Below are 26,158 nucleotides of genomic sequence, written 5' to 3' on the forward strand. Positions count from 1 at the left end.
TCGGGCAGAATGGTCCCACAAATTTCCGACACAAACATACATGATATTACTTGGTCGGACCATGCATCGGTAGAGCTAAGATGCACCCAATTGAGTAATGCCAGCCCGGGAGCAAACTGGAAGCTAAATGAATCAATAATCAAAATACCGGAGACCCAAAACAAAGTGAAATCTGAAATATCAGAGTATTTCCGGATAAATAGTGGCAGTGTAGAATCCCAATCACTGCTATGGGAGGCTCATAAGGCCACGATTAGGGGGGTTTTAATCGGTATAGCGGCAAATAGGAAAAAGAAAAAGGAAGCCAAATTAGCCCAGCTGTATCACAGGTTACATGAGCTCTCTACTCTACATAACCAGACAGGTAGAGATGTTGATCTGAGGGAGTTGAAGGATGTTAGAATTCAGCTAAACCTCCTCCTTACTTCCCGAGCGGAGAAAGACATGAGTTGGACACAGAGGAAGTTCTATGAGAAAGCTAACAAACCGGACACTATGCTAGCCACCAGACTCCGTAATAGGAAACCAAATTTTAACATTCATTCTATTACGACCGCAGGAGGCCAGAGTTCCTCAAACCCTAAAGTCATAGTAGGGGAGTTTGCGAAATTCTACGAACAGCTGTACAATGGAGAGAAGGTAGTTCACAATGCTAGGACAAGTAGTAATCTACAGAAATTCCTAGCAGACGCAGCCTTGCCACAAGTAAACAGAAAGGAGCGAGAGGCTCTGCAACGAGACTTCACAAGGGAAGAACTAGAGGCGGTTGTAAAAAACTTAAAAGCATCAAAAGCCCCAGGCCCGGATGGGTTCTCCAATCTGTATTACAAAAAATTTATCGGAGTCTTAGCTCCACACATGCTCCAGCTGTTTAATGGAGTATTAGCAGGAGAGCCCTTTCCGGGACAGATGCTCCAGGCGTCAATCTCGGTAATTCATAAAGAGGACAAGGATCCTACTAGCTGCCAAAGTTACCGGCCAATATCATTAATTAACACAGATGTAAAAATCTACGCTAAATTGTTGGCCAATAGATTAAATGTAATCCTGCCGGGGCTCATCCACCCGGATCAAGTTGGCTTCATTAGAGGTAGACAAGCGGCCGACAACACTAGAAGAATTGTTGATATAATAGATTTCATGGGAGCCAACGAGATTCGGGGTGTGGCCCTAAGCTTAGACGCGGAAAAGGCCTTTGACAGGATTGATTGGCCATACCTGGAGTCCACGCTTGGCGCATTTGGGTTTGGAGGCAAATTCCAACAGGCTGTCAAAGCACTATATACGGCACCGTCAGCCAGAGTAGTTCACCAGGGATTCCCCTCGGAACTATTCCCAATTAAAAGTGGGACGAGGCAGGGATGTCCGCTTTCGCCCCTGCTATTCGCCTTATGCATCGAACCACTCGCAGCACAAATTCGGAGTAACGCTGATATCGCTGGGGTACAGATCCATTCGCAGGAGCACAAAGTGGCTCTGTACGCGGATGATATCATTCTAACCCTTGCCAAGCCGCTTATCTCGCTGCCTAATCTGTTCGAGCTTCTAGAGCGTTTTGCCCAGATCTCTGGCTTCAAAATAAATCAAACTAAATCAGAGGCCTTAAGCCTACACCTGCCAAAAGAAATGGAGAAGTTGATAGAACTCAACTTTGAGTTCAGATGGCGTCCATCCGCCATGAAATACCTAGGAGTGCAGATCACAAAAAAGGCGAGCTCCTTATATTCGGCGAACTATCCCAGACTGCTGAGGACTCTCAAAAAAGAGCTGCAGGAATGGAAGGCATATGGTATTTCTTGGTTGGGGAGGATCTATAGTGTCAAGATGAACATCCTTCCCCGAATTCTATACCTGTTCCAAACTCTCCCGGTTGCCGTGGTTAGAGCAGACATCGCAGGGCTCCAAAAGGCTATTTCCCAATTTATTTGGAAAGATAAAAAACCACGAATTAAAGGGAAAATTATGCAAAAATCCAAGGAAGCTGGTGGCCTGGCAGTCCCGAGCGTCTTGTCCTACTATAAAGCGGCACAATTGTGTCAAATCACGCAGTGGCATGGGGACCCGGGGCTCAGGAGGTGGGTGGCACTGGAGAAGGAGGTGTGCGCCCCGCTTGAGCTCAGGGACCTAATCTGGTACCCGAGGACACGGGTGAAGGATAAGCTCATCCCACTATCCTCTGTGCTCAACTCACTCTCGGTCTGGGAGGCTTCTAAAACTAGCTGCTCTCTGACCTCCAAACACACACTGATGGCTCCTTTATTTGGCAATCCGGACTTTGCTCCTGGGCTGACGGAAAAATGCTTCCCGCGCTGGCGGCAATTAGGGATTAGTCGGTTGAAGGACCTGGAGGATAAAAGCAAGATCAAATCTTTTGAACTATTACAGTCAGAAACGGGCGTACCTAACACTGATTTTATGAGGTACCTCCAGGTCCGGGCATTTTATAACGCACACCCGGTGAGACCACCGCTGACCAAATTCGAACAGCTCTGCGTGCGCGGAGCCGACACGCGGGGACTAATCTCTGCGTTGTACAGAGAGGTGGTGAATACTGACTCAGACAGGACAGTCAAACCCAGTTTTATGACACAATGGGAAGAGGATCTCCAGACACAATTAGAGGACGAGGACTGGGCTGCGGTGTTCAAAGCTGCGGCCTCGAGCTCCATATGCACGACATTGAAGGAGAACTCATATAAGGTATTATTAAGGTGGTATCTCACCCCAATCAGATTAGCTAAATTTGTCCGGGGGGCTTCCCCGCTCTGCCCCAGGCGGTGCGGGGAACAGGGGGATCTGGTGCACATGCTGTGGTCTTGCCCAAGATTAGTGCCGGTCTGGACCCAGATCCGCGATTGGCTGCAGAGGATCTTTTTAGGGCTCACAATACAGCTGGACCCGTGGCTATTTTTATTAGGTAAACCTACAAACGAGGTATCTAGATCGGGTAACAAGCTGATAGCACATTTTGCTACCGCTATGAGGTGCGAGACCGCAGCACTGTGGAATCAGAACGCAATTCCGTCTATTGATAAAATTAGAAACAGAATTTGGTTCATTTGTAGAATGGAGAAGTTAACGAGTTTAGTTAACGACTCAGCCGATAAATTTGAGAAAGTATGGTCATTATGGCTTGCCCAGACTGATATTCAGGGGATGAATGAGGCCACAATATGGCTCTGATAGAGATAGATGGGTTCTCCTTGGATGTTGGGTTGGGAGTCGGACGGGACGATCGGACAGTAGGGCTCCCTTCGAGGTACAGTGGTGAAGAGATTCTCCGACTCATGAAATCCTGATGTGTTCCGGATCTGAGCTCCTCTGGGAGGCGAACTGGAGCAGAACAAAGGCAGCATTGGTGAAAGACCCCGGCGAAATGTGGAATCAGCGCTACTACCAGGCCGCTCCCCCCCCACCCCTACCCCCCCCCTCCCCCCTCTTTTTCCTTGTCCTTAGATGTTGTCAGTCTGTCTGCGTCCTGTCCTGTGGTCCCCCCAATGTTCGTCCGTTACTTGTAAAGTTTCCCTGTAAGTTAGGTGTATACCTGATACAATTGACAACATCCTGCATTCCTTGACGTGTATGCACAAAAAACTAATAAAAACAATGTTTAAAAAAAAAAAAAAAGAGACCTGACATTTAAACCATGAATTTACTGCTTTTAAGTTGTTTGTAAGGAACATAAAATGAACGGCTGAAGAAATTAATCTGAACCCTAAACGTGCTAAGCGGGTTAACAAACCTCCAGGAATGCGAAAACATTTTCTGTCAGGGCTCCCTCTGATTGGATGTTTCTGTTTTCTGGCTCCTCGGATTGGATGTTTCTGTTTTCTGGCTCCTCGGATTGGATGTTTCTGTTTTCTGGCTCCTCGGATTGGATGTTTCTGTTTTCTGGCTCCTCGGATTGGATGTTTCTGTTTTCTGGCTCCTCGGATTGGATGTTTCTGTTTTCTGGCTCCTCGGATTGGATGTTTCTGTTTTCTGGCTCCTCGGATTGGGTGTACCTGTGGTCTGTCTCATCTGAGTCGATGTTTCGGTGCTCTGACTCCTGTGACTGGGTGTCTCTGTGCACCGACTCCTCTAATTGGGTGTCTCTGTGCTCTGACTTCTCTGATTGAATATTTGTTCTTCCGTACTCATTCTGAAGACTGGTTGAAAATATTTTATGGAGATTTGAGCGTTTTTCTAAGAGACAATCCAGTGGGGTGAGAGAGCAAGGGAGAGGGCTGTTGTTCCCATTTAGTCTGATAGAAATGTGGCAAAGAAACAAAGACAAGTTTTATTATCACTTTGCACAATGGTGAGGGGTAACAAATAAAAAGCACTGAAATACATGCAGACAGACATCCTCATTTAGTTAAATATACCTAGAACCTCCAGATAGGAGTAAAGGAGGTATGAGTCACTGACCTCTTTATCAGAAGACTGAGAACCATAATAAATGACACATTGAGATTCTAAGTTGTGCCTTTCACCAATAGATCATGTATTATTTGTAATTTTTGGGTTATGGGTGTCATGGTAGACCAGGCATTACCAACACATTAGTACTGGGATTCTGGATTGAGCACAACAAGGATGGCAAAATAAATTGTAATTTATTTCCTTTTAAGACAAACACACAATGCTTCACAATTACACTAAATAAACACTTACTGGGATGGGGAAACAAAATAAAGTGTCCACGGAATGAACGACTTGAAAAAAAGTCTTTGGGCACCCCTGCAAGCATGCAAGTGGGTGCACAATTTGAGCCGTGCGACAGTCCTCGGCTAGGGGCACTAGTTGCCACTCCGGTATCTCTGTCAAAAGGAAATCCTTTCGTTTAGTCCTTACAGGATTCGTTCATGAATACTTAGCTCAAATGAATTCTGGAAGAGGGGTGCGAATCTTCGTTGCGATGTAGTTAACCCCTCACACTCCGGAACCGCTGACGCTGCATTTGGATGGATCTTGGTGAAATCAGATGTATCTTCAGTGAATACCCAGCCAATCCTCCCGTGGGAACAACTTTTCACACCTATCCCAGAATTGCCAGTAGCTCACAAAAAGGGCAGAAGTTGCTTCCCGGTCTGCTAAAAGCATGCGCTAAATTGACACCTAAGCTGCTTAGCATACCGGGCCCAACCTCTTACCTGATGCCAGCAAGTGTGGGGTTTGGCTACCAAGTGTTAATAGCCCATACTTCGCACCGGCATCTGGTTCTTGACAATATCCCGGCCACCCTAACACCTAGGGTCTCTGAGGCTTTTCAACTCCGGACTTCTCTAGAAACTGGGGCACCAACTTAACAGGGTGCCCTCTGAAGTACAGAGATTTAAAAATCCCTCAGCTCATCCACCCTTAACACATAGACATGTTAATGTATTCATTGCCGGGCTGGCAGGTAAGGGTTCCAGCCTGTACGTTTTAAAATATACTGAAATACAGTTTATTTTTTATATATACCTTCTGTATATGTAAGTGATGTGAAATAACATATGTATGTGCATGGTATATTCTCTACTAACTTTCTACCAAAAATTAGAGTGCTAGCTCTTTCCTAACCGAAGGTAGGTACTTAATTGAATAAGCTCTGTGATGTGGTTTGCGGTTTGACTCTTGGCATACAATGTATCACTGCTTAACGGCTCGGTAACCGCAGAAGCATTCCATCAATTAAGGTCAATTGGTTAACGAGACCGCAGAATACATTGATGCATTCCGGGCACTTCAGCTAGACCGCAGACCACTTATCCACTTGACTTTGTGGTTAAGACTTTCTCTGGGGAGTCTGCGGTTTAGGAAGTACTTCAGAACTTCAAGGCAACCGCTGACCACAGGCACATTTATTCAATTGACACTTGGTTCAGCGCTAGAAGCTCCCCCTTGTGTTGTGAATACAATTTGCACATTACATTCATTCACAGTACTGCAGCTAGTTTCTGCTGCAAAATGGGGTCAATACAGTTAATGTATAGGGGAAACATGGTATTGTGGTGACCAACAATTAACCCCTTCATCCCCAACCAGGTTTAGGGGTAACCAGCCGGGTCTGAGACCTTTATTATTGGCCTGGTTAACCCCTTCACCGCAACAATGGGTATGAGAAAGTCTGTTGTAGCTTACTTACAGGATGTCTTATTCACCTTAATCAGTGGTTTCCAATATGGTGCCCCATGCACAGCTGCTATGGCCGTCCTGTCATCGACCACTTCAAATATCATGTCATATCAAAGAAATAAAGTAGCTGCACTCAAGGGATATCAACCACTTCAGGGGTATTGTATGGCGTTTCTTTGCACTAATAACCTATCACAGTTGAAATGCCTTGAGTTCAGCTGCTTTATTTCTTGGATATGCTGTCATGTTTAATTTGCAAAAAAACTTTTAACCGGGGAGGGGATGAGGATTACCCTGGCGGATTGGGGCAGCAAATCCCTCTAGGTGGCCCAGGTGTTCCTGAAATAGGGTGTGGGCCTCCACGATGTTGGAATTCTGCCCTGTTTAGATGCTACTGTACAGTTGGACAATAATTTGGGTTGACTCCGGTGCAGCGACGAGGATGACGATGCCATAGTTGTGGCCACAGTGACTCAGAACAAGAATCACCAGGATCCTGATCAAACACCAGGGTCCCAACCCTGAACCCATCGCTTCCCGGACCTTGGCGCCTCCAGTTGTGGATGTTCCGGATGAGGTTGAGTTGGTAAGATGAGCGGAGCCTGCCTTGACTGTGACTTACATCCCTGACTGTGTGACTAGGGCCAGTGGGCCAGAGCAGAGTCAGGCGTTCCGGTATGCTGTGAGGATGGACTTGAGCTTCGAGGGCACGAAGCAGCATGCTACTGAGTCGTCATCTGAGTCTGGATCCGAGCAGATCCTGTGGCGTCATGGACTCTTATACCAGTAAAAAGCCCTCCGTACAGACAATGGACAGCCAAATGTCAGTTGGTGGTACCTAGTAAGAACCAGGCACAGTTGCTGCACTTAGCGCATGCGATTCCGCTAGCGGGGCATCAGGGGTTTACTCATACAAGAGCCAGGCTGACCCAGAGTTTCTACTGGCTGGGGGTATCACAAGAGGCATCAGAGTTCTGCCACACCTGTGATACCTGTCAGCGAGTGAGGAGCAACAGCGATTGGGTGAAGGCCCCCCTAATGCCATTACGTGTGATTGGGGAACCATTTAAGCGGGTGGTGGTAGACATCATTGGGCCCGTGAGGATCACCAGTAGGTCGAGGAAAAAGTATATTTTAACGATCGTGGACTTTGCGACCAGGTACCTGGAGACGATGAATCTTTCCTCAATTGACATCCGGAAGGTGGCTGAGGCGCTTATAATTTTTTTTACTAGAGAGTTTTCCCTATTGAGATCCTACTGACCAGGGAGCACAAATTATGAGTAAGCTGCTCCAAAGTCTCTGAGCTGTGTATGGGGTGACCACTCTCTTCATGGCCCCCTACCACCTTCAAAACAACGGACTGTGTGAGTGGTTCGATGGCACCCTGAAATAAATGCTGCGGGCATTTGTGGAGGCCGAAGTGTGAAACTGGGAAGCACACCTGCAGCACTTACTGTTTGCAAAAAGGGAGGCATCACAGGAATATACCAGCTTCTCACCCTTCAAGCTTCTATATGGGCGCCAGTCCGTGGACCGCTCGACCTGTTCCGAGAAGGATGGGAGGGTGAGAGCACCACAGCGTATGTGACCGTGCTTCAGTATGTGGTGGAGCTCAGAGATCGGTTAGCAGATTTTATGGGATTAGCACAGACTATGCTCAAGGGTCTCACACCAGGCATAAGTGCTGGAATGATAGAAACGCCCATAGTATAGAGTTCATCCCGGGGCAGCGGGTGCTTGTTCTGAAGCCAACTCACCAGAACAAACTCCTGGCTGCCTGGTCCAGCCTGTATCTGCTAATTCGGCAGGTGAATGAGTCACATTACGTGGTAGCTCGGCATCAGAAGTTAGGTAGACATCGGAGCTACCACATCAACATGTTAAAAGAATATCATCTGAGTGGGCCAGTTGTGATGGCGGTGATCTCATAGGGTGGCCAGGAAGGCCAGGAAGGGAGGCTCTGTAGAAGATGTGGGGATAAGGTCCCAACTTGCGGCTTCCCAACGGAAGCAAGCGCGAGAGTTTTTAGGAAGGTTTGGGAGTCTGTTCATGGACAAGCCGGGATGTACTCACCTCACTGATCATCTGGTCAACACTGGTGATCAGAGGCCCTTTAGTAAGTCCCCATACCAAGTGTCTTTGGAGGTAAAGTGGAGCATGGAGAAGGAGCTGGATGTTGGAGATGGGGGTAATCTCCAGGTTTCAGAGTCCTTGGCAAAAGTGAAAAGTGAAAAAATCTGCACTACTAATTATATATGTTTTTAAAGTGAATACAGTTAACCTTCCACCATATTAGTTAAAAATAACTAATAAGTGATGGCTCGGTGTATCATATAATAATAATAATTACAGTGATATATTAGTGAATACTAAATATATAATCATAAAGTGAATCGTGATAATAGAATAAGGAAAAAACCTTAATAATAACAGAGTCTGCTGAGGTTCTGCTTCAGATGGCTCAGCATCCGATATGACTAGAAAAGGAAAAAAAGAACAAACAGCGCACAACTCATAGTGTAAACAATTCAAATTATATTGAAATAAGGTGAAGGTGGTGATAACATCACCTTTTTGCATGTGCATTTATCAGGCAATACATGAATTTCGGCAGTGATTAGTTACACCATTGCAGAGTTCTGTTATTGATGGAGACCACCCCCCACTTTGGGCCAATCATGGGATCTTGCATGGTATTTAAATGTAGGGTTTGACCATTTGCATTTATATCCCTGAAGAAGTTTGTAACGAAACGCGTAGGATTTATTTTTATGAGGTAAACACCTTTATTTGCATGTGAGCACGTTTAAACTCTTATAAAGAGATTGGAGACAGCGTTACTTTGCTTCGTTTACTCCGTCCCCGAATACATCTGACGAGCACTCAGTGACGCGGGTTGAGTGACGTCTATCGGATGACTACAGGAGATTCTGTGCGGGGCTCAGTGCCGGAGTGAGTAAACAGCGCTGAACTTTGGCAAAAAGACCTGAGGGGACTAAAATCCAAGTGGCGGCCGGGAAGTGCACTCAACATACATCTGGGACCTGCACCCAGAACTGAGACGGTGTCGGGAAGCAAAGACAGTGCCCGTGACTGATGGGTCTTTCTGATCACCGGTGGTTGCTGGATGCCGCTGTCTTTTGGAGAAGGAACCTGTGTGAACGCTGGCTCCAGTTGGTAACATGTGCCAAAATTCATGTATTGACTGATAACATCACCGTTTTGTACGTGCATTTATCAACACCCTTATTTCAATATCATTTGAATTGATTACACTATGAGTTGTGCGCTGTTTGTCCTTCTTTTTTTCCTATTCAGAGTCCTTGGGCCTCTCCAGTTGTCCTTGTCCCCCAAAAAAATGGAACAACCCGGTTCTGCGTAGACTACCAGCAGTTAAATGCCCAGACCATGTCTAATGCCTATTCTATGCCTCGGATGGATGAGCTGTTAGATGAGCTCGCTGGGATAAGGTATCCAACCACCATGGATCTTAGCCTTGCGTACAGGTAGATCCCATTGGCCTAGGAGGTATGGGAAAAGTCGGCCTGCATCCCCCCAAGTGGCTTGTATGAATTTTCGGTCATGCCATTTGGGATGAACAATGCACCGGCTACCTTCCAGCATCTGGTCAATTGCCTGCTCGATGGAATGCAGGTGTATGCCAGGGTGGACTTAGATGACCTGGCGGTCTTTAGTAATTCTTGAATAGAAAAAAATTGTGACGCACCACCAGGACAAAAAATAAACTGGAGAGAGGGTAACTACAACTTTTGCATTTAATTACTCATTAGATCAAATGACCAGCAACAAAACTGAGTCGACATGTTTTGTGCTTGTGCACTTTATCATGGCTCCTTTGATTTAGTAATTGTAGGGCTGACCATCTTACCCATGTAGCTGTGGTCCTAGCCCACATCCAGGAGGCCTGGCTGAAGCTAAAGCCAGGCAAGTGCCAAATAGGGATGGCAGAGGTAGTATACCTTGTGCACAAGGTACGCGGGGGCATCTCAAGCCTGAGACCACAAAGGTCGAACCCATTGTGGGTTTGCTGGTTCCCAAGACCAAGAAACATGTTCTAACCTTTCAGGGTACCGCTGGGTATTACTGCATGTTTGTACCCCACTACAGTGCCCTGGCCAAACCTTTGACCGACAAAAACAAATAATGGACTGACTGGTGCTTGCCTGAATAATGCTACAGCACCACCTAGTGGTGGTAGAAAATATGAGCTCTTATGTTAATATTAACTCTGGTGAACCAGTATCATAAAAATGCCAACCATATGGTATGCGCAAAAAGAACCTAAAATATATATATGTGAAATACAAAACATAAAAAATATATTTAAAATACAAATAAATAGAACAAAAGAATGAATAACTGAACAAATGAAAGTCTTGACCACTCAACCTCACACAAGGAAAAGCCAGGTTCCTCCAAGGTTACAGATGGGCAGGGGATGAGGGAGTGCGTCGTAGACAGGTAGGTCTCTAATGATCTGCAGCTTCCTAGTGAAATCTGGTCACTGCAGTGTAGCTTGTAATAGTAGGTAAGGTAGAGTTGGGAGGGGGGGGAAGAGGAAGGGACTGATTGTGCAGAATGCTTAAAAACAAACTTAAATGCACAACACAAAAAAATAAAATCCCTCCTGAGGGCGCACTCACATTTCAGTACTGCCACTCACGGCACATCAAGGTTTCTTTAGTGCAGCAGTTTCTGCCCGGCATGAGTCCGTTCAGCCTGAGTCCTCCATCTGTGCTCCCCGAGGGCGGCCGCTGGGGTTGTCACTGGGCTGACTGCAAGGCGTCTGATGTCACTGCTCCCTGGTTCAAAGATTCCTCCTCCCTCCTTCTCCGTTACTGTTACTAGCTACACTGCAGTGACCAGATTTCACTAGGAAGCTTCAGATCATTAGAGACCTACCTGTCTACGATGCACTCCCTCGTCCCCTGCACACCTCAAACCCTTGACCGACCTGACTAAAAAGAAGCTCCCTAGCATGGTAACCTTGGCACCGAAGTGTGAGGGTGCCTTTTCATCTCTCAAGGCTGCCCCTGCAAGTGCGCCAATCCTGGCAGCTTCAGACTATGACAAGCGGCTTATGATTCAAACTGATGCCTCTAACTTTGGCATTGGTGCAGTGTTGAGTCAGGTGGGTGCTGATGGGGTTGAACACCCAATTGTATACCTGAGTCACAAGCAATTAGAACGTAATGCTGCTTATTCTACGGTTGAGAAAGTGCTGGGCCATAGTATCGGACCTCAAGAAAGTCAAGTAGTATGTCTATGGCCGCCCTTTTATGGTCATTACCGGCCACAATCCCCAAAGCTGGTTACAGCAGGTCTCTGGGTTTAATGCCAATCTGCTGCAGTGGAGTCTGACCTTACAGGAATATGACTTTACTGTACAGCACAAGAAGGGGAGTGAGCACGGCAATGCCAATTAATTTTCCCAGGAGGACGATACAGGGCCGGCTTAACTCGTACCTTCAAGTGTCACGCTTGGGAATGAACCCGTTGGGGTCGCTACCCCAGAGCATTCTGCTTAAGGGGGAAGGTTTGATTGTAGGAGTAAATGTAACTGCGTTTAATAAAGGTCAAGACCTTCATTACCCCTATCTGTCAATAATACAGTAGTATTATGTTGTGTGAATGTATATCCATGTATTATGTTGTGTGAATGTATCTCCATGTATTATGTTGTGTGAATGTACACTGGCGACACACTTTATTCGAGCTCGGCTAGTCCCACGAATTCAGGTATACCCGGGTGTATTGAGGTTTGTGACTGTTTTCTGCCCGAGTGCATTGAGTTATTTTCCAAGCAGGGATTGAAGCATTTTATTCCCGCTGGCTGCAATACTGCACAGTATATATATATATATACTGCATTACAATTCATGAATTTATGCCATCTGGTAGACACGCGAAGCATTGCAGCCTATTAAATCCTAATCATTATCATTTAACAGATCAGCCGCCCATCAGCCAGGCATGAACCCAGGCTGGGAAGGCAAATGCAACGGGGCTTGTTAGAGGTGAGGAGTGGCGCATTCCAGGTATCTGCCAGGTACATACCGGGTATTTGCTCGAATAAAGTGTGTCGGTGCAGTATATCCATGTATTATGTTGTGTGAATGTATATCCATGTATTATGTTGTGTGAATGTATATCCATGTATTATGTTGTGTGAATGTATATCCATGTATTATGTTGTGTGAATGTATATTCATGTATTATGTTGTGTGAATGTATATCCATGTATTATGTTGTGTGAATGTATATCCATGTATTATGTTGTGTGAATGTATATCCATGTATTATGTTGTGTGAATGTATATCCATGTATTATGTTGTGTGAATGTATATCCATGTATTATGTTGTGTGAATGTATATTCATGTATTATGTTTTAATCTGGTTCCAGCACTTCAGGGACAAGGCGTTCATTTTGGTTTCAGGAGAAATGATGCAAAAGCTGTCATCTTTGCCTGTAACAGTTTTCATGTAACTAATGTTATGTTTCATTTCAACCCATCAATCAGAGCTGGGCACGTTGACAGCACCTGGCCTTGAATGTTGCAATGTTGGGGCTTAAGGTATAAAAGGTGAGAGTAAGACCCCTTGTGACCTCCAGCTCTCATGGTAAATTCCAGTTGCAGATTCAGAGCTCCAGGGCTGGTTACAGGCCTGAAAACCAGTCCCTGTAGGCACTGTGAAGGAAGAAGGACAGGGGAAATCTCTGCAAGGAAGTCCTTGCAACTAGGTCTGCAGGGTATTCCCAGTTTTCCCTGGTTGGGTATGTGTCTGTTTATATGTATAGTTGCGGATATTTCTCCTTCCAATAAATTAATTTTATAAACTCTGGTGTTTTTGTCTGGCGAGTTGATCCCTGGTATTAGTCCTGGTCTCATGTGACAAGTAGTTCTTTCTTCTTTCCTTTATGTTCTTCTTATCTTCATCCTTTTTCTTCTTTCTTATCCAACAGGTGCAGAGATATTTATCCACCGTCTTCTTTGGGTCATATAAGGCCTGTGACATTACATTTGACTGACAAATGGTACATCCACCATCGGATTAGTGGATGTACCATGTGATGGATTTCATTTTTTTTAATGATGTGATATCATCATAAAGGGTGGGAAACCAGCCAATCAGGTAGCATATGCTTCCCTTCCTTTAAGATTATGTCACTTCAGCAAAGAATGGAAGCAAATCACATGGTACATCCACCAATCGGATTGATGGATGTACCATGTGATGCCTTTCCTTTTTGGAATGATGTGACATTACCAAAAAGGAAATGAGGCATGCTAGCTGATTGGCTGACTTCCCTCCCTTTTCTAGGAGCAGGAAATATGTTTACATTCTCTTCTAAGATTTCCAGAGATTGCATTTCCAAAAAACTAAAAACCAACAATTATCACAAAGACAAAAGGTATTACTAAACCTCAGTGTAAAAGCACAAGAGAAATGGCCACATGAAAATTCAGAGCAAAGCGCAACCCTAGAGTTGTAAAAAAAAAAGCAGAGCTATCTTTATTGATTTTCACTAGGCACAGAGGGAGGATCCCTGTGACAGTAGGGGGTAACCAGGCTACATAATAAACCTGGTTACCCCTGAGGAGGAAAAGGGTGAGTCCCCCTGCTGGGGAGGTATCTACTCAAGAAGCTGAGCATTGTTCTCTCCCCAGCAGCCAGATGTCTATCCCTGCTGGAGGTATGAAACTGAAATTGGGAACCGAGGCCTGAGTCCAAGCCCCATCAACTCGATTCCCATTGGACGGTTCCAATTTCCCATGTTCCCAAAGCCCCACCCCCTGGGGCTGTCCTTGGGCACGGTCACCGTCTCCTGATTGGTCAGTTCGGTAGAGCTCCTGACTCCTGATTTGCTCAGCGGAGGAAAGTTCTCTGCTGATTGGTCAGCACCCAGTTCTCCATGTTTTCAGATGGAGGTCGGGAAACTATACCAGTCGATGCTGATAAGGGCGTCACAGTTGTTCGTGATTGGTCTCGTGACTAGAGACAAGAGGAAAGTGAATTGTGAACCAGAGTAGAGTATCCTGAGTTATTGGGATTTCTGAAAGAATGGATCAAGGTGTTATCTAGGGTAAGCTAGCATTGGCAGCATCGTACACCTATCGAACTAGGAGCCCCTTGTACCCCGAGTTTGTGGTGCATTTTTGCCTTGTTTTGTGCCGTTTTGTTCCCTGTTGGCTCCGGCCAGAATAAACTGTTGTTTATTTAACGCTCTAATTTTGCCTGGTGTTTATGATCCCTCTAAAAGTCTGGTCTACCGAGACACCAAGAGCCTTTATCCAGTTTCTGATTCATCACACAACAAATAGGTAGTTAGGTAGATGGGATTATTAACTATTTAGTTACCATAGCGAACATGAAGGCATGACCACTATCATAACTAAGGGGTTAAAATAGTGATTTTATATGTTTGAATAATTTTTTTTTCTACTAATCCAGGGTTTTCCATTGGGTTTTCTAAATGGAAAACGCTATACAGATTGATTAATTGGGCTGCTTCGGTACCCTAGACTATTGTAGGTGGAAAGAAAAGGATTTACCCGATAAACGCTCTTGAACGTTTATTGAAAACAGGGTGAATAGTTAATCCAGCACCGACAGCATTTTTTAGTGAGGAATTTTCATTGGGTCAAAAAAAACATTGATTATTTTCCATCATGCTTCTGATATCTAATTCACCCTTCATTGAAATAGGAGGACAGCTTCAGCAAAGTTGCCTCATTGGAGTATATTGAATAAACAAAGTACTGATCCAGGGAGAGACCTGATTGCTATTTACTAAAGTCAGGAACTGTGATTCACATTGTGTTTTTTTCTTAAAACCTCCCTGTCCCCCCCACCCACCCCCCGGATCTGGATACATTTTAAATAAACATAAGTATATCATCCAATTTAGTAACAAAGAAAAGGTTGTACATTTTTAGCAGAGATATATTTAATTAGTTGGGTGTGTAAAATAAAGATTTACATCCAATTTTAGTTAGATGTGCACAATCATCTAACAACCACCACAAATATTAATTAAGAGATGTACTAAAAGGGGGAGAGGGAAAAAAGCGAGATAGAAATGCTAAAACACACACCTGAATTGTGAGAGAGGGCTTATCTGTGTCTCAGTGTCATCTGCAGGCTGTCTCTCTTCATGATCTCCCTGCTGTCTCTCTTCATGATCTCCCTGCTTTCTCTTTTCGTGATCTTCATGCTGTCTCTCTGCAGAATCTTCACGCTGTCTCTCTGCAGAATCTTCACGCTGTCTCTCTGCGTCCTCTTCACGCTGTCTCTCTGCGTCATCTTCACGCTGTCTCTCTGCGTCATCTTCACGGTGTCTCTCTGAAGATTCTTCACGCTGTCTCTCTTCATGATCTCCTCGCTGTCTCACTGCGTCACCTTCACGCTGTCTCTCTGCGTCACCTTCACGTGGTCTCTCTGCGTCCTCTTCACGGTGTCTCTCTGCGTCACCTTCATGCTGTCTCTCTGTGTCCTCTTCCCGGTGTCTCTCTGCTTCCTCTTCACGCTGTCTCTCTGTGTCATCTTCACGGTGTCTCTCTGCGTGATCTTCACAGTGTCTCTCTGCATCCTCTTCACGCTGTCTCTCTGCGTGATCTTCACGCTGTCTCTCTGCTTCCTCTTCACGCTGTCTCTCTGCGTGATCTTCACGCTGTCTCTCTGCTTCCTCTTCACGCTGTCTCTCTGCGTGATCTTCACGCTGTCTCTCTGCGTCCTCTTCACGGTGTCTCTCTGCGTGATCTTCACGTTGTCTCTCTGCGTCCTCTTCACGCTGTCTCTCTGCGTCCTCTTCACGGTGTCTCTCTGCGTCCTCTTCACGCTGTCTCTCTGCTTCCTCTTCATGCTGTCTCTCTGCGTCCTCTTCACGCTGTCTCTCTGCGTCCACTTCACGCAGTCTCTCTGCGTCCTCTTCACGCTGTCTCTCTGCGTCCACTTCACACTGTCTCTCTCCATAATCTGCAGGCTGTGTCTCTGCGTGATCACGACGCTGTCTCTCTGCGTGATCTTCACGCTGTCTCTCTGCGTCCTCTTCACGCTGTCTCTCTGCATCCTCTTCACGCTGTCTCTCTGCGTCCTCTTCACGCTGTCTCTCTGCATCCTCTTCACGCTGTCTCTCTGCATCCTCTTCAAGCTGTCTCTCTGCGTCATCTTCACGCTGTCTCTCTGCGTCCTCTTCACGCTTTCTCTCTGCGTCCTCTTCACGCTGTCTCTCTGCGTCCTCTTCACGCTTTCTCTCTGCGTCCTCTTCACGCTGTCTCTCTGCGTCATCTTCACGCTGTCTCTCTGCGTCCTCTTCACGCTGTCTCTCTGCGTCCTCTTCATGCTGTCTCTCTGCGTCCTTTTCACGCTGTCTCTCTGCGTCCTCTTCATGCTGTGTCCCTGCGTCCACTTCACGCAGTCTCTCTGCGTCCACTTCACGCTGTCTCTCTACATAATCTGCATGTTGTGTCTCTCTGTGATCTTCATGCTGTTTAACTCCGTAATCTGTAGGCTGCCTGTCCCCATAATCTGCACGCTGTGTCTCTGCGTAATCTTCATGCTGTCCCTCTGCGTCCTCTTCACGCTTTCTCTCTGCGTCCTCTTCACGCTGTCTCTCTGCGTCCTCTTCATGCTGTCTCTCTGCGTCCTCTTCACGCTGTCTCTCTGCGTCCTCTTCACGCTGTCTCTCTGCGTCCTCTTCACGCTGTCTCTCTGCGTCCTCTTCACGCTGTCTCTCTGCGTCCTCTTCACGCTGTCTCTCTGCGTCCTCTTCATGCTGTGTCCCTGCGTCCACTTCACGCAGTCTCTCTGCGTCCACTTCACGCTGTCTCTCTACATAATCTGCATGTTGTGTCTCTCTGTGATCTTCATGCTGTCTAACTCCGTAATCTGCAGGCTGCCTGTCCCCATAATCTGCACGCTGTGTCTCTGCGTAATCTTCATGCTGTCTCTCTATGTGATATTCACACTGTCTAACTCCGTAATCTGCAGGCTGCCTGTCCCCATAATCTTCATGCTGTCTCTCTGCATAATTTGCAGGCTGTCTCTCTGCGTGATCTTCATGCTGTCTCTCTACATAATCTGCAGGCTGTCTCTCTGCGTGATCTTCATGCTGTCTCTCTCTGTAATCAGCAGGCTGCCTCTCCCTGTAATCAGCAGGCTGCCTCTCCCTATAATCTGCATGTTGTGTCTCTGCATAATCTTCAGGCTGTCTCTCTGCGTAATCTTCATGCTGTCTCTCTCTGTAATCTGCAGACTGTCTCTCTGCATAATCTTCATGCTGTCTCTCTCTGTAATCTGCAGGCTGCCTCTCTGCGTAATCTTCATGCTTTCCATATCTGTGATCTTCATGCTGTCTCTCTGCGTAGTCTTCATGCTGTCTCTCTCTGTAATCTGCAGGCTGTCTCTCTGCATAATCTTCATGCTGTCTCTCTCTGTAATCTGCAGGCTGCCTCTCTGCGTAATCTTCACGCTTTCCATATCTGTGATCTTCATGCTGTCTCTCTGCGTAATCTTCACGCTTTCCCTCTCTGTGATCTTCATGCTTTTCCCCACATTTTTGGTCTGTATCAAACATTCTCATCCAGTCCATATGATTATAAGGCCTCTTTGTCTCAGTGGAGATGTCTGAATATTTGGCTGCATCATTTACACCATCCTCAGAACAGTCTCTCCCTGTGACTTTATACTGAATGTCTCTTTCTTTTATGTTGTGCCCACTCTCCTGGTATATCTCTTTTATTTTGTATCTCTCCTTACTCTTTAACTTTGTCTCTTTATCTTCGGGTCTCTCCTTGGTTTCTGATCTTGACTCTTTCATGGAAATATTTGTACTAAGATGTGTCTGTAGGATACAAGGCATATCATATTAAAATATAAATATACACAGGCTGAGACACCATTAGAGAAACAAAAACTGACAGAGAGCAGTGAACATAGTATGGGATATGGATATCTCCAGAAAAACATGATATATATACAGTATATATCCCCTGATTAAATCCGTCAATCGGAAGAAACGCGTACACGTAGGGCACGTGGTTTCAAGGAGCTACGTTTGGTGGAATAGCTTATGCGTCTGCTGCCAGGAGAGGGAGGACGTTCCCTGAGCCACACACAGCATCTAATGCTGGAACAACAGACTGTATACCTGAATTTCCAGGGGGACATCTGACTGTGATGCACCGGTAGCAGTGAGGTCTGATATACTGAAGTAAACATTCGGTGAGCAGCTACTTGTTGGCGCATGGGTTTACCCATACAATGCTTAATTTGCATTGACAAATTGTGAGTGTGCATTTGTCTTGTGACTTTTTATAAAAATTTTGTTACCAGATTTTACACATGGATCGGGCGCTTTTTCTCTTGTTTCTCATATATATATATATATATATATATATATATATATATATATATATATATATATATATATATATATATATATATATATATATATATATGCAAATACAGCTGTATGCTCATCTGCATGTCTTAGGCAGGTCTGCAACCCCGCAGGTTGCAGACCTGCCTAAGACATGCAGATGAGCATACCAGATTTTACACATGGATCGGGCGCTTTTTCTCTTGTTTCTCATATATATATATATATATATATATATATATATATATGCAAATACAGCTGTATGCTCATCTGCATGTCTTAGGCAGGTCTGCAACCCCGCAGGTTGCAGACCTGCCTAAGACATGCAGATGAGCATACAGCTGTATTTGCATATTTGCTTTCTTGTGGAGGGTTTTTGTCACTTTTTTTACTCACCATAACTTAACTCAGTATTATGGTATATATATATATATATATATATATATATATATATATATATATATATATATATATATATATATATATATATACAGTGGTCGACAAATCACCAAAAAATCTACTCGCCACACAAAAAAATCTACTCGCCACCTAGTACCAAACGTGTGCTGCTTGGGCCAATAGGAGCTCGCCACGATGTTAAATCCACTCGCCCGGGGCGAGCAAATGTATAGGTTTGTCGAACACTGTATATATATATATATATATATATATATATATATATATATATATATATATATATATATATATACATATAATCAAAAAATAAATAGATGATACCGTTCTGTGGCTAACGAAATGCTTTTATTTGTGTGAGCTTTCGTGATACACTGATCTCTTCTAGCATCTACTAACTCTCACATTTCCACACCCACCCACACCATTTATATCTGCTCCCACTCCACACACACCTTTTGTAAAGCACTGTATATACTGTGGGCTCTCCATTCATGTCAATTCACACTGATACACATACACACTCTTTCATCACTTGCTTTCAGGAACCTTTTGACACCTCCAGCCATAAAACACATCCACACCGGGGGAAGGACCAGCACAGATAACATTCCAATAGACACTGTTTATAGCATAGCTTTTGCTTGCTTCATTCATTGTAACATCGCCGGAAGAAGAGATCAGTGTATCTCGAAAGCTCGCACAAATAAAAGCATTTAGTTAGCCACAGAACGGTATCATCTATTTATTTTTTGATTATTGAAGCTCGGCTAACACGGTACTGATACCTCTACATGTATATATATATATATATATATACACACACACACACACACACACACACACACACACACACACACACACACACACACACACACACACACACACGCAGTGGTCGACAAATCACCGAAAAATCTACTCGCCGAACCAAAACAATCTACTCGCCGAGACGCATGCGCGACGGCGTAGAGTATGGCTGTGTGATCTGAGTGCTCTGTGCCCCGCTCATAGACAGTATTTAAAATAAACCTCAAAAACCAGCTGAAAAGCAGGGAAACCACTCTCAATAATCAAACAATATATCAGGATGTCAAAAAAACAGACCAAAACCCCGAGAACGAAGGGAGCTCCCCCAATACTTTGGCAGCACCAGAAGCAGCATGGCAGACTCTGCAATGGCACCAATTTCGAATCAGGGCTCTGATTTGGAACGGGAGGGAGAGAGGGAGGAAAGTGAAAACCCTGAGTTCCTACCGGTCAGGATCTGTGATTTCAATCGCCTGTACAATGACTTAAAGACTTTACTGCAGGCAGAAATTAAAGAACTGGGGAGAGAAGTTGGCAGGCTTGGGGAGCGGACAGGACAAGTAGAAACACAACTGGATCTCACTACAAAAGCCACCAAAAGAAATGAAAGAAAAACAGCGGAGCTACAATCACAAATAAATGAGCTGAGGGAGAAACAAGAACATGCCGAAAATAGAGATCGGCGTAACAATGTCCGGATCAGGGGGGTCCCCGAGGCGGTAGGGGAGTGTGAGGACTTTATGCTGTGATGGTTGGGGGATCTCCTACCTGAGATGCCGAAGGAGAGACTAGAGATGGACCGCTGCTATAGAGCTTTGAGATCCAGGCCCATGCAGACAGAGCAACCGCGGGACATAATAGTGCGAATGCACTACTATAGCACCAGAGAGGCCATCCTGCAGAAGACCCGCTCCATGCCTGCAATCGTATTCGAGGGGGCCAAAATGATTATCTTCCAGGACCTGTCCCCCACGACCCTGATGCGGCGAAGAACACTACTCCCGATCACCAAGATCCTCCGAGAGAAAAATATACGATACCGGTGGACCTTTCCCTTTGGCCTCTTCGTGAGCAGAAACGGGAGACCTATCTCAATGAGGGAGCTAGGAGAGGGAGAGGCATTCCTGCAGAAGCTGGGCCTCAAGGGGGCCCCGAACACGAGCGAGGACTTAGAGGAGGCCCCGGGCCCTAGCTGGGCAACAATGGGGCATGCTCCCCGGTCTCCAAAGGATAACCGTTGAGAAGAGGGCTCCCTAAATCAAAAGGACGCTCACCAGTTTACCCTGTTTAATTTGTTCTGGTTACGAAGTTTGGCGTTGTGCACTATGACCCCCTTCCCGCTCAAGTCAAGCATGGCCGGGCGGACTGCACATACATTAGGTCCCGTGAACAAAGAAGAGGGGTCTAAAAATAATAGGTCCCTTGGTCGGAGATCCTATGGAGAAAAAACCCCCACGGCGAGGCCGACACGACGAGACACACTCACCTGTGAGTACTGCGTATAAGGCCCAAAAGATGGTGGCAGCCAGGAGGCAGCTGGAACGCAGGAGCAGGAAGCCCACGCCAGCCAGGAGGTGAGCGCGAACGCATCCGTCCTGGCGGGAAGAATACTCCAAAATGGCGGCCGTCAGATGTCCGGGGACCATGAGCGGAAGGGACCAAGCAGCCATCTTGGTTGGGGCAGCGTAGCTGGCGGCTGACATCACGGAGCAGCGACAAGGGCAGAGATCATCACAGCAGTTGCCGGACCCGGAAAAGGAGGAAGCGGAGCAGCCCCAGATCAGCCGGGGAGCGTAGAAGACAGACAATTAGACTCCGGGATTAGGGGAGAAATCAAGGAAGCGTAGTACAGTATGGGGACAGAAGGAGAAGGGGGTATTGGAACAGGGTGCAGACAGCCGCGGAGAAGGCAGAGGGGGAGGAGGATAGAGACGGATAAAGGGAAGCGGTTAGAAGGTAAGAGGAGGTTAGCAGGGTGAGAGAGTTTAGGAAGAGAAGCAGAACGGAAGGGGGATGTGAGATAAGAAGATGTAAGGGTAAATGGCAGTTGCAGAGGTAGGTAGCGGTAAGGCAGTAGCAAAGTGAAAGAAAAGACATGAAAGAAGAATGAAGAGGAGAAGCATCAGTAGAAGGGACAAGGAGTCCGCAGCGAGCAGAGAGGGAAGGCTACCGGGAAGTTGATAGAAGGCAAGAGGAGGCTAGCAGGATAAGAGAGATCAGGAAGTGAAGTAGAACAGAATGGGGAGGTGACATAAGAAGATGGAAAGGAAGATGGACGCAGCTGAGGCAGGTAGCAGAAGGGCGACAGTAAAGCGACAGAGAGGACAGGCAGGAGGAAGGAAGAATGAAGAGGAGAAGCGTTAGTAGAGGGATAGGAGTTCGCAGCGAGCAGATAGGATAAAGGTTGGAGAACAAGTAGGAGTAAAGAGGGGGGCTGAAAAGGCGCAGATAGAGAAAGTATGTGGCGGTGAGAGAGAGGGGAAAGAGCAAGTGTTAGAGAGAGTGGGGGAAGTCGAGGTTGGTAAAGAATGTAAAAGATGGGAACAGAGCAAGTGTTTAAGAAGAGAGTTCCGTAGAGAAGCTAAGACCCAGGAAGAGGAAGAGGAGTGGAGAAATGGAGAGAAGGGAAGAGCGACGAGGGTGAGGGAGGAACCAGATAGGAACAGGAGACACACGGCCATATCTTAGGAAGTGCAACAGCAGCGAAGTGCGGAGCCGGAGAGCATAGGGAGGGGGACCAGTGTACAGAGGGGCATATCGTTTAGCTAGGCGGGGGGTTAGAATGCAGGGGCAAGGTAGACAACTCTGACAAGGATACCAGGAGTAGCATCAGTTAATGGTTAAAACAGAGGATGCATTTTATAGAGGTTTAATTAGTTTAACACAGTTGAGAGCGGGGCGGGGGCTGCAGGAGCCGAGCCTGCTCTGCGGTCCACATGGGCCAGAGGCTGGAGCTGGGATGCTCCAGTAAAGTCCTTTGGGAAGAGGGGGGATGCGGGGGGGAGGGTTGGAGGTTGGCTCCCCGATGCGGCTCCCCAGCTCCCAAAGGCAATGGACTTGGAGTCAAGATGGCGGGGCCATGGCTCTGAGGACTTTATATGTTGGTTATTTTTGTGTATGTATATGTGTCTTCCCCCAGGTTTCCCTTATGTTTCCTCCCAGCCCCCAGGAGCCACCGGCCAAAGAGATCCGAAGGGTCACAAGAGAATCCAGGGATCGGTATCTGAGAGGACCGGCAGCAGAGATGAAAGCAATGCTCCTATTGGACGAGGGTTCACACCGCCGCCCAGATGAGTAACGAGCTGATCCTCATATCACATAACGTCAAAGGATTTAATAACCCTATTAAACGTAGGATTGCTTTCCGGGATTACATCCGCAAAAAAGCAGACATTGTTCTCATCCAAGAAACACACTTTTCCCAACATAATCCCCCGAAATATCTAGACAAACACTTTAGAGCAGTCTACATGGCCTCAGCGGCAGTCAAGAAAAGGGGAGTGGCCATCTTGGTCCACAACAGACTGCCCTTCCAGGTGATTAAGACCCATATAGACACGGACGGGCGATACATTATCGTAACCGGGATGATACACAGTCAAGAAGTCACTTTAGTATCTATATATGCCCCATGCGAACAAACCCCACAGTTCTTCACGTCATTCTTTGACAAGCTACATAAAATTGCACGCGGTTGCGTGATACTGGCGGGAGACATCAATAGAACATTAGACCCAGACCTTGACAGATGCACGGGATCTAACCTACTGCAGAAACATGACATACTAAACCTAACACAGGGAATAAGAGACTGTCAGTTAATAGACATATGGAGAGAGCAACACCCCATGACGAAAGGTATACACCTTCTATTCGCACCCTCACGACAGGTACAGTAGGATAGACTACTTCCTGATATCTCATAAGGCGGTCCCCATGGTCTCCCACTCTGGGATCCATGATATTTCATGGTCAGACCACGCACCCATAGAGCTGCGGTGCACACTGGGGTCGCTGGACAGACCCGGAGCGAACTGGAAATTAAATGAGCTGCTTTTAAAAAAATCATTATCGGAGTGGGAAATTGGAGATAGAATCAAGGAATATTTCGAGCTCAATACCGGGAGCGTGTCTTCACACTCTACGCTCTGGGAGGCCCATAAGGCGACCCTGAGGGGCATCCTAATGAATTTAGCGGCAAAAACAAGGAGAGCAAAGGAGGCCCAGATAAAAGAATTACGAGAGAGAATGGCACATCTATAATAAACAGGGAAGCACCCTGAAGGAGCTCTCTGACACTAAAATTAAACTCAATCTGTTGCTAACCTCCAGGGCCGAGAGGGAGTTGGCCTGGTCTAAGCAGAAGTTTTTTGATAAAGCCAACAAGCCAGATACCTTACTTGCCAACAAATTACCAAATTATAGTATCACCGCAATCCGAACGCAGGGGGGGGACCTTACCTCCAATCCTAGGCGAATAGTAGAGGAATTTAAACAATACTACGAGATTCTCTACGACGGAGATAAGGTCAGCCATACACAAAAAACAGGAGAGAAATTAGAAAAATTCCTAAAAGAGGCACAACTTCCCAAACTGGGTAGGGTGGAGAGGGAGACACTTCAGGGGGAATTTACGGTCGAGGAGTTATCCGAGGTAATAAAGTCCCTCAAACCAGCCAAGGCCCCGGGCCAGGTGGCTTTTCAAATTTATACTACAAAAAATATCTTAAAATACTAGCGCCACATCTCTTGAAATTATTCAATGAAATTCTCGCAGGGGGTTCCTTCCCAACTCAAATGCTCCAGGCCTCAATCTCGCTGATCCACAAACCAGGCAAGGACCCGATAGACTGCAAGAGCTCTCGGCCCATTTCCCTGATCAATTCTGACATTAAAATCTTCTCTAAACTATTAGCCAACAGGGTGGGTATCGTCCTGCCGCGGTTAATCCACCCGGATCAAGTGGGGTTTATCGGAGGAAGGCAAGCAGCAGACAATACTAGACGGATAATAGATTTGATTGATCTGGCCAACAAAAACAATATCCCGTCTATGTTGCTAAGTCTAGATGCAGAGAAAGCCTTCGATAGGATAGACTGGACCTATCTGAGAGCAACATTGGGGGCATTTGGTTTTGAAGGACGCATATTGGAGGCCATCCTGGCCTTGTATCATGTCCCCACGGCGAGGGTGCGCCATCAGTGCTACCCCTCAAACCAATTTTAGATTTGTAGTGGGACGCCACAGAGGTGTCCCCTGTCCCCGTTGCTGTTTGCCCTATGCATAGAACCCCTGGCGGCGCACGTCCGCCTCAACCCAGATATAGCAGGGATAGACGTTGGGGACCAGTCCCACAAAGTGGCGCTATATGCAGATGACGTCATCTTGACACTGTCAAAACCTCTTACCTCCCTGCTCAATGTCTTTGAGATCCTGGGAAGATTTAATCAAATTTCGGGGTTTAAAATTAACCAGACCAAATCTGAAGCCCTCCATCTAAACCTAACAAGACCAGTAGAGAAATTGATCGAACTAAATTTTAATTTCAAGTGGCAAGCCTCCCCTATCAAATACTTGGGAATATACATTACGAAAGACTATAATTCCCTATACAGTATAAAGCCAATTACCCCAAACTGTTTCGGATTCTGAGGGAGGATCTCAGGGTATGGGCAAGATATGGCATTTCCTGGTTCGGAAGAATTCATAGCATCAAGATGAATCTCCTGCCAAAGGTGCTTTATCTGTTCCAGGCCCTGCCTATACCCTTGGTGCGGGCTGAGATCCTCACCTTACAGGCCAGAATCATGAAATTTATATGGCACAACAAGAGCCCGCGAATCGCAAAAGGCATACTAACAAGGCCAACGATTAGGGGAGGATTAGCGGTACCTTGCTTGATGGCGTACTACAAAGCAGCGCAATTATGCCAAATTATCCAGTGGCATTCAGACCCGTCACTGCGGAGGTGGGTGGCACTGGAGAGAGACTGTTGTGCACCAGTTGAGCTGCACAACCTAATCTGGCTACCAAAAAGATGTTGTAACACAGTGGGGATGCTGCTGCAGGCTATGGCGAACTCTCTGGCGGTATGGGGGAATACAAAATTTAAACATAACCTAACAACCAACCACTCCTTAATGACCCCGCTATTGAACAATCCGGATTTCACTCCGGGGGTGGCCGGCGACCACCATTTCATAATCTGGACACAGTCGGGATATAAGCGGCTGAAAGATCTGGAGGGGAGTAAATACATTAAAACCTTTACACAAATCAAATCAGAGAAAGGCTTGCCAAATACCGAACTATTTCATTACCTCCAGATCAGAACATTTTACAATAAATTCCCAATTCGACCTTGCAAGGACCAATTTTGAGCAGCTGTGTTCTAGAGCTACAGACACAAGGGGACTTACCTCTAGAA

The 26,158-nt window shown here is 46.2% G+C and overlaps 1 protein-coding gene across 9 annotated transcripts in view; it reads right to left on the minus strand.

The window, feature by feature from the left end:
• The window catches only part of LOC142483155 (uncharacterized), a 245,997-nt gene that overhangs the window by 22,519 nt on the left and 197,320 nt on the right, over positions 1-26,158 (minus strand). For 8 of the 9 annotated variants that reach the window (XM_075583228.1, XM_075583227.1, XM_075583221.1 and 5 more), the window contains 2 exons: positions 15,227-17,973; positions 3,743-4,244 (listed from right to left, as the gene is read on the minus strand). In XM_075583228.1, coding sequence (XP_075439343.1) covers positions 3,743-4,244; positions 15,227-17,973 — 3,249 coding nt within the window. Of the gene's footprint in view, positions 1-3,632; positions 4,245-15,226; positions 17,974-26,158 lie in introns of all 9 variants that reach the window. The other variant, XR_012797256.1, reaches the window with a different exon arrangement.

Source organism: Ascaphus truei, unplaced genomic scaffold (assembly GCF_040206685.1).
Source record: "Ascaphus truei isolate aAscTru1 unplaced genomic scaffold, aAscTru1.hap1 HAP1_SCAFFOLD_302, whole genome shotgun sequence".
Lineage (NCBI taxonomy): Eukaryota > Metazoa > Chordata > Amphibia > Anura > Ascaphidae > Ascaphus > Ascaphus truei.